Source organism: Triplophysa rosa, linkage group LG20, assembly GCF_024868665.1.
Source record: "Triplophysa rosa linkage group LG20, Trosa_1v2, whole genome shotgun sequence".
Lineage (NCBI taxonomy): Eukaryota > Metazoa > Chordata > Actinopteri > Cypriniformes > Nemacheilidae > Triplophysa > Triplophysa rosa.
The window spans coordinates 1,427,799-1,436,950 of NC_079909.1; the positions used below are offsets into that span (position 1 = coordinate 1,427,799).

A 9,152-nucleotide genomic window follows, 5' to 3' on the forward strand; every position below is an offset into this window, starting at 1 on the left:
AACTTATATGTTGCACTGTACAGCTCTGCCTAATTGTGTGTGTGTATATTCTCTGCAGATTTGGTCCCAGTTTTTCTCCTTGGTAGGGCTGCTGCATGGACTTATTCATGATGAACTGTGAGTTACTGGCTACATGCAGTGCGCTGGGTTATCTGGAGGGCGATATTTACCACAAAGAACAAGACTGCCTTGGTAATAATGAAACCATTATACGAGTCACATTTATTTGTATGCTGTACACAATTGTTTCAAATTATAAATGCTGATGGACATCAACCGGTAACTCTTAAATGAACTAATTCAGTTATTATTTCCCCTCTACTTTTAACTATTTATTACAATTTGGTCTGCATTTTTGTGCATTTTCCTGATCCGGTCAGTTGAATAAGGATGAAAGAAACCCCTCTGTACATTTTTGTCTTATTCCAGACGCTGTTTTGCTCAGATACGTCACAATTCTGAAGTAAACACCATTGCAACTTCCTTTTCATGCAGACTTTAAAATGATAATCGAGTCAAAATGTAAAGTCAAATGAAATGATAGAAGCTATCACTAGTTATCCCTACAGCTTCTGATGATAAACTGACTAATAATTAACAAATTCACAATATATTGGTCTACCACTATGACGTAATGAGTAGCTTTGAACTTTAAAGGAGTCATATAATGCGATTTTGTTTTTTCCTGTATCTTTGGTGTGTTATATTTACATTTATGCATTTGGCAGACGCTTTTATCCAAAGTGACTTATACTCAAATACAAATGTATAGAATCATGCAATATGTGCAATCCGTTAGATCGAACTCATGACCTTGGCATTGCTAGCACCATGCTATAACCACACTGAATTTTTTTTTACGCTGAAGTTACTTAAAAATATAGTGCATAATTTTTGCGACCAATTTTTTAAGCCAGTTCTACATGAAATTTTAAGCAGAATTACCTTCAATTCTTTAACCCTAACCCTATTCCCAGCAAGGGATTTTGCTTAATTTTTTCGATTGGTGTGACTCATAATTTTAAGTTGTTTTTACCAACACATTTTTGTTATTTCTACCAAAAAAGTCTAGTTCACCCTCATGATAAAATGTTAATTTAAATTAATAATTTTATGTTCTTAACACCTAAAATACAGAAACAATGGACAGCTGTGAAATGTTAAAAGCTTTATTTTTTCACTGAATAATTTAAACATGAAACATACAGCAGTTCAGAAATGTAAATTTCGTTTACAACAAAAACAAATAAACAATACTAAACACCAGGCATTCTTACAACATTATAACAACAGTAACCATTAACATGGCTAAGGCTAGTGGTTTTTAATATTTGTGGTGTTGTATGCATGAGTATGTTTGTGCGTTTGATAACAGTGAAGAGTTATGTTATTTATATAATGTTTGTGTGTGGTCTTGTATGCGTGCATGTTAAGTGTGGTGTTGAGCTGAATATGGAGATCTGGAGTATCTGGAGATCCCCCCTCTGGTGATTACTGTTCTGCAAGGTTGATTAACTTCACCATTATTGTCCTGAAACAAAACAATATGATGTTAATGTATAATATAAATTTAGAATAGTATAACATATATATATAACATATATACATACTGATAATTAAAATAATTTTTCACAACTTTGATTTTGAGATAAAATTTCCCTTTAACACACTGTGACAACCGCAATCACAACATTTACGGAGAAGCCCTGCTGTGCAAAAGCAACTGTACTGGACAACTTTTTGTCTATCATTTCACCCGTTACTCCCTGTAAATGTGCTAAGGAGTGCATAAAGTGGACGTTAAACTGCTTCGTATTCATAATGTTTTGCACGGCTGATCTGTATACACCATAAGCGTAATTTGCGGGTGTGACAGGTGGGACTTGTCCCCGCCACTTTTTGGAAGAAATTAAGAAATGCATGTGGAAGGTGTGTATTGTTTAGGGGCCATTAACATCTAAAACGCAGGATGCACTGCTTTCTCACCATCTCCCGTTGCTCACGCTCGTAAGTTATATTTGCGGAAGACAGAGAGTCATTAGAAACGCGGCCAGTATAAAAAATGCGTGCATCCGCGCTTGCGGTGCTTGCTTCCACAAATTACAGTTTGGGCACCACATACTTTGAGAGCTGGAGTCGAACAGCGGAGTAGCCAATGGACGGACCGCCCCAACTATGATAAAAATTCTTATTGTTACAGAAACAATTAAAGTATTGTTTTTGCCATCTCTGTCCCCACCATTTTTCAAAACAAAGTTACTCCACTGATCTACACAATAGCTGCGCTACAGTATTTTGTAGTTTTTATTAATTTTCATAAACCAGGTTTTTATTGTGCATTGCAAATGATATTTAAAAAGTTGGGTTGAATTGATTAAATAATAAATTAATACAGAAAAGAAACACAACAAAAACAGATGATGACACAATAAAACATGATTTATGAAAATTAAATGAAAACTGAGTTATCTGGTTTTGCAAATGAACAATACATGTGGTTGTCTATCTTAGACACTTAGCAGACCATGGACTATTCTGATTGTGTGCACTGAATAATATGAAATACAAATTGTAATAATTATTGTAATATTTATATACAAGCAAGGTCTCGCATCATTGTCACCCTTTTTCACCCCGATGAGTTTGCATCCCTGAAATACACACAATAATGTTCGTTTTAGCAATGTCATATGACCCCTTTAAAGTTGGCTCCCTGGCTTCATAACAATTTAGTGATGATAAATCCCTTAATGGTATAGTTCACCCAAAAACATAAATGCTGTCATCATTTTTCAAAATATCTTCGTGTTCTGCAGAAGGAAGTCATACAGGTTTGAAATGTCAAGAGAGTGAATAAGTGATGACAGACTTTTTGTTCTGGGGTGAACCACCCCTTTAATGTTTTAAACAAATGTTACATTCTAAAATTCCTTTACTAGTTTCCTTAATTATGTTAGTTTGAATGTGTTTTCTGTGGTTGTGAATTGTGTTCAGAGAGTGTGAAGGATCTCATTCGCTACCTGCGACATGAGGATGACACACGGGACATCAGACAGCAGCTGGGAGCAGGACAGATTCTTCAAAATGACCTCTTACCTATCATCACCCAGCACACAGAGGACAAACCGCTCTTTGATGCCTGTATCAGGTGTTTAGTGATTTAATAGGTTGACAGGCACTTTTACCTGATTCTAATTATAAGACTAACAATGGATAATTGTTCTCAGGCTCATGGTGAACTTGACCCAGCCAGCGCTGCTCTGCTTTGGAAAAGTTCCAGACGATCCGGCGTTCCGACATCACTTCCTGCAAGTGACATCGTACCTTCAGGCCTATAAAGAGGTACAACGGCCAGAATGGTCACATCAAGGTTATATGTATAGTGCTTTACACAATGCACAATATTTTACAGCAGCTTTAAAGGTGAGGTATTAATCTACATTTACACAAGTGTGATATAAATCTTAGGGGTCCACAGAATGTGTCTGTGAAGTTTCAACTCAAAGTACATCACACAGGGCTTGACATTAAAGAAGTTCATCTCAAAATCAAAATTGTTTTGTTTTTTACTCACCCACATGACGTTCAACATTTTTTAAGACCTCCCGGCATCTTCGGAGAAGATTTCCAGGCCTCCTCATAGACATCATGGTTATAGTTGTTGTCAAGGTCTAGAAAAGTACTAAAGAAATCTTTAAATTGGTCCATCCGCTCATAGTGGCTGTAAGGCACCACCCACTGGTCCAATGACGGTATCCAGAGGCGTGGCGAAGGCTTCACACGTGTTCTTGTCTTCCTTTGTTTATTGACACAGTATTTGCATGAAAGTACATTTCACTTAATTACCTCTATTTTATCTGACTCCAATTTAATAATATCTCGACTTCTCATTTAGTTTACATTTAAGTTTTAACTTTAATAATTGTGAAATTTGGACGGATGTCTGATTCCTCTGTTTTATTCTAAATTACACTCCTTCATCCGATTCTCAATGTCGCTTAGAGTCTCGCGCCGGCCGTTATACGCGGATCTCACTGTCACAAACTCGCCAGTCTTGGTCACTGCCAGAGGTTTCTATGACTAGTAATGCTCAGATGGCCATCTCCAACCAGCACTTCCTGAAACATTATTTGATCTAGTCCCCTTAGACTATTGACAACTTAAATTAAAGTAATGATTATTTCCAACCAGAGGTCATGACCACTCCATAGAGATAAATAGACCAATCTTACTTTCTCTGACGGTAGCTTTATATAATCATGCCATAGTTTCCTATGTACACTTAGTTAGAATAATATTACAATAACCAGAGGTTTTGGTGACTTGCCCTATTTAGATTTGTCAGACAACCTATGTGCTGTTCTAAACGGAAACGATAGCCCCTACAGTCTAATTACACTTAAACGAATGCCAAGTAGTTAGCCGGAGCTCTAAAATCTCAGCTGGCGTGCCCAATGCTCCACCTAATACAGGATTCTAGTCCGTCACTAACCTGAACGTAGATTTGCGGTAACAAAGGATATAGCGTGATCTACTAAAGTTTATAAACTCAGAATAATACAGAACGAATTCAAACATAATTTATTAGCCAGGTAAGGGAAGCATAATTCAAAATCCAATTCAAGGTTCAATTCAATAATCAATGGCAATCAATATAATTCAATAACAAATAATAGAAAATCATAAGAAATAAAGCAAAGAGAAGTTCAATGTTGCATACCTGGCAAGAGACGACACACAGGGATTTGTGCGGGAGATCTGGCTACAGATTCCAAGATATTTTTGTCAACTTCCCTTAAATACCAAACCAGAACAAAGCATTATGTAAATATTCTTTAGAGTTGGGAATTTGGCTGTGATTGGGTCTTGTGATCCCTGGGGCTGTACTTAATCTGCATATAGTAGGTGATTGGTGAAAGTCACCAAATGTGTGAGAAATGTTCCAGCACTGAGGGAAGTTTAAGTTCTTACAAAACTTTGTCATTACATTGTTGTTATGGGAGTGAGACCATTGTACCAGTTGCACTGAGACCTTTTGGATGTTACCAAACATGTGTATGTTTTTTGTGCATGTGACGTGTTCTTTTCTTGTGTACGGTCCTCAGAGCTTTTGGATGTCCTGCATTGAGTGAGAGGGGAGGAAAGGAACAGTTGGGGGTGCAGGGTGAGGTCTGCATCTGTGATTCACTTGTATGCGTCGTTTGAGATGTAGGTGTTAGCTCAGTAGGGAGTTTGCTGTACCGGAGGGAGTCTGTTGTTTCTCAAAGGAAGGTATCCTTTTGGTTCAGGTTTCTCACTGTATTGAGAGATGCTCTCTGTCCTTTTCCCGAGATGATTATCTTTTGATCAGGAATCGGTGTGTTGTTCTTTCAGGAAGGGGCACCCTTTTGGCCTAGGTTCCCCACTGTGCTTAGAACCGTTCTTTGTTTCTCAGGAGAAGAATAGTCTCTGGTCGGGACATCTTGGCTCCGACCTTACATGGCTCAACTAAAAAAATTTGAACCGACGAGAATACTTTGTGTGAAAAACAAACCCCCAATTTTTTTTTAAACTACTTTAATTAAAATATTCTCCTCTGTCTTGTCAGTCTATGGTGCGCGTTCACGAGAGCACTTAGACGCATGTGCATTTGGTGGGGCAAGACGCTGGCATTCTGACTGACAACCCGGTAGCGCAACTCTGTGTTTACAAGCAGACACGATGTATATAAGCTGATCTTTGCAAAAGATCTTCGATATTGAGGAAGACTTGCACTTTTTTGCCCAACCATACAAACCGAATGCGCATGCATCCAAGTGCTCTCGTGAACGCGCACCATAGACTGAAAAGACAGGAGAATATATCGATTTACAGTGGCTTGCAAAAGTATTCATCCCCCTTCATTTTATTCACATTTTGTTATGCTGCTGCCTTATCTTAAACTACTTTAAATGATTATTTTTTTACATTAATCTACACTCCATGCACAATAATGACAAAACAAAAAACTGATTTTTGACAGCTTTGCAAATTTATTAAAAATAAAAAACAAAAATAAGTACCAACACATCTAATTATCATACAAGACACAGAAAAGTAAGAATAAATTCAAGAATAAATAAATAAAAGTGGAAATAAATACATGCGATAATAAATAAATATAAAAATAAATAAACGTATAAATAAATAAATGTAAAAATAAAAGGAAATGATTAATAAAATAATCTAAAAATAAAAAATAATTAAAAAATGGACACAAAAAATAATCAATCAATTTAAAAAATGAAAAGAAAAGTTAAAGCTAAGGTCAATAATAGCTAAAACGAATTATTTTGTTTTATCAAACCATTCATTCCTTTATTTATTTTCATATTACATTTATTCGTTTATATATTTATTTATTTATACATGTTTTTATTTATAATTTTTGCAGGTTTAGTCCTCCATATATAACTAGATGCGGACGTGGAATCCTGTTATTTAAATATGTCATCTGGCTGTTCTGCGTCTCTAAGTGAATGAACTACACAGTTTAATGTGCTACACGCTTGACGCTCGTGGATTTGTATGCGACTGCACTGAATAAGTATATGAACGCATAAACTCTCAGTTCAACTCTGGAGATGAAGTTCATTTCATGAACATTTTACTGTTTGATTAAAGTTATCGTCAAACACACACTAAACCTAAAGCGTCTTCCCGACGACCCGTCAAAATATATACCTTCCTGTTAACTTGAATTCTCTTGCCCTTGTAGTAAACTGTAGTAAACACTGTAGTATACTATAGTAAGGGATTTTACTGCAGTTTACTATAGTGAATACAACCCGAATTCCGGAAACGTTGGGATGTTTTTTATTTGAATAAAATGAAAGCTTAAAGACTTTCAAATCACATGAGCCAATATTTAATTCACAATAGAACATGGAGAACATAACAAATGTTTAAACTGAGACATTTTAAACATTTTATGCACAAAATGAGCTCATTTTAAATTTGATGCCTGCTACAGGTCTCAAAAAAGTTAGGACCGGGGCATGTTTACCTTGGTGTAGCATCTCCTTTTCTTTTCAAAACAGTTTGAAGTAGAGCTGCACGATTAATCGTTAAAAGATCGCGATCTTGATTCAAACACACACACGATCTCAAGAATGAAAATCAACGATTCTTGTGTGTTAATTTACACCTCCGACTAAAATCATAACGCTTCAATATGTGCTGGTGCTGCCGCAGAAGCAGAGAAAGCATTATCATCATTAGGTATGAAACGACGTCACGTCACAAACAGTCTTTTCAGCCACAAACTCATTATTTCTGTGTGTCAAATGATCACAGAAGTACAGGGATTAAAGCAGAGAATTGCCAACTCGCACGCATGAGACACGCATTTACAAGCTCTAAATCTGCCCAAATTAATCTCACACCAAATAACAGACCAACGTAAAGTAAATAAAGCCTGACAACAAAACTGCTCTTATGATTGTCTTTCAGGATTATGTCACATTGTTCTGATTATGCTTCACATCTTAACTGGACATGTTTGAAACAAAACTCACGATTGCAGTTTGCAGCGTGGTCAAATCCGAGTGCGCGCTTATATCCGTCATTACAGTAAAAACACGTCAAGAGAGTGTGTGGCTTATCACTGTATTAACGCTAATAGAGAAGCAGCGCTATAAGAGCTTTTCATCAAGTTGCACAGCATTTCATATTTTCAGGTTATTTTAAACTGTTTATAGGTGAGAATACTGCGTTATGTTTATCAGTTGTGTCTTTCTTTAAGACCCCTTCAAGCAGTCTGTAGATGTCAAAAGATGTCTGCAAATTGATAAATCTTTCTAAAGACCTTTACTGTAATTGCAAGTGTCACCTTATGAATTTGTCTTACTGTAGAAATAGTTTATTTAAAAGTTACTTCAATGCATTAAAACTTTTCAGGAAGTTAAACTTTTGCATTTAAAGTAAAACTTAAAAAAAACACTTTAGTTTAACTTTGGTATTTGTTGTAAAAAAATTCACTATAGTTACTGTAGGTTATGTAATAACCTAACATGTAATAATTTTGAAGCAAAGTCCTAAATATTACATGCCTAAATATTACATTACAATATTACATGCCTGTTTTTTGTCAGAATCTCTAGTAAATTATGTATTATTTTAGTAAAAGAATCGCAATCTCTATTTAAAACGAAAAATCATGATTCTCAATTTATCCAGAATCATGCAGCCCTAGTTTGAAGACGTCTGGGCATCGAGGTTATGAGTTTCTGTGGTTTTGGTGTTGAAGTGTGGTCCCATTCTTGCTGAAGAGTATTTCTCGTTAAATGATACGCCAAAGGTTCTCTATACTGTAGGTGAAGGATCTGGACTGCATGCAGGCCAATTCAGCACCCGTACTCTTCTACATCGAAGCCATGATGTTGTTATACCTGCAGTATGTGGTTTTGCATTGTCCTGCTGAAATACACGAGGCCTTCCCTGAAATAGACATTGTCTGGAGGGTAGCATATGTTGCTCTAAAACCTTTATATACCTTTCAGCATCATAGTGCCCACAGGGGACACAACGCCGCTTGACCATGTTCACGTATGGCTTCCTTTGCGCATGATAGAGCTTTAGTTGGCATCTGCAGATGGCACGGCGGATTGTGTTTACTGACAGTGACAAAAAAAAATACAAACGCAAAAAATGTGTTAAGTTTAGAAACAGTTGAGTTCCCCTTCCCCTGCCTCACAGTGGTTTGGCCCACTCCCTGCTTTCCCCGTTCATCTCACCTACTTTAAACACATAAGTCAGGTATGCGGCTCAGTTGTTGTTGAACTATAGGAGTTTGGGTTACTCGCCACAGCAAGGCAGTGTTGGCTTGCTCACCGGGAGACTGCATTTATTTATTTATTAGAATGATCTTGCTTGGTCTATAAACTAGAGATGCACCGATTGCAGTTTTCTTTGCCGATTCTGATTTCCGATTTTATTACAAGTGAAACCTGCCGATTCCGATTTTCTATCCACAAACTATAATTGACAGTATACTGTATATAAAACCATATTAACTTTTCTTCAATACACATTTTTTTTATTTTCATTGAATAAATGATTGAACATTACAATTTCCCCAAATTTCCCTAAATGCAGTTCTCCAAGCTGCATTAAATTACAGAATCTTCTCTTTC

General features: G+C 36.4%; 1 protein-coding gene across 1 annotated transcript in view; it reads left to right on the forward strand.

Moving 5' to 3' along the window:
* timeless (timeless circadian clock) overlaps positions 1 to 9,152 on the forward strand; it is an 81,909-nt gene that overhangs the window by 9,286 nt on the left and 63,471 nt on the right. Inside the window, exons 2-4 of the mRNA XM_057362742.1 lie at positions 59 to 192; positions 2,995 to 3,148; positions 3,228 to 3,342. Coding sequence (XP_057218725.1) covers positions 96 to 192; positions 2,995 to 3,148; positions 3,228 to 3,342 — 366 coding nt within the window. The 5' untranslated portion in view covers positions 59 to 95. The remainder of the gene's footprint in view (positions 1 to 58; positions 193 to 2,994; positions 3,149 to 3,227; positions 3,343 to 9,152) is intronic.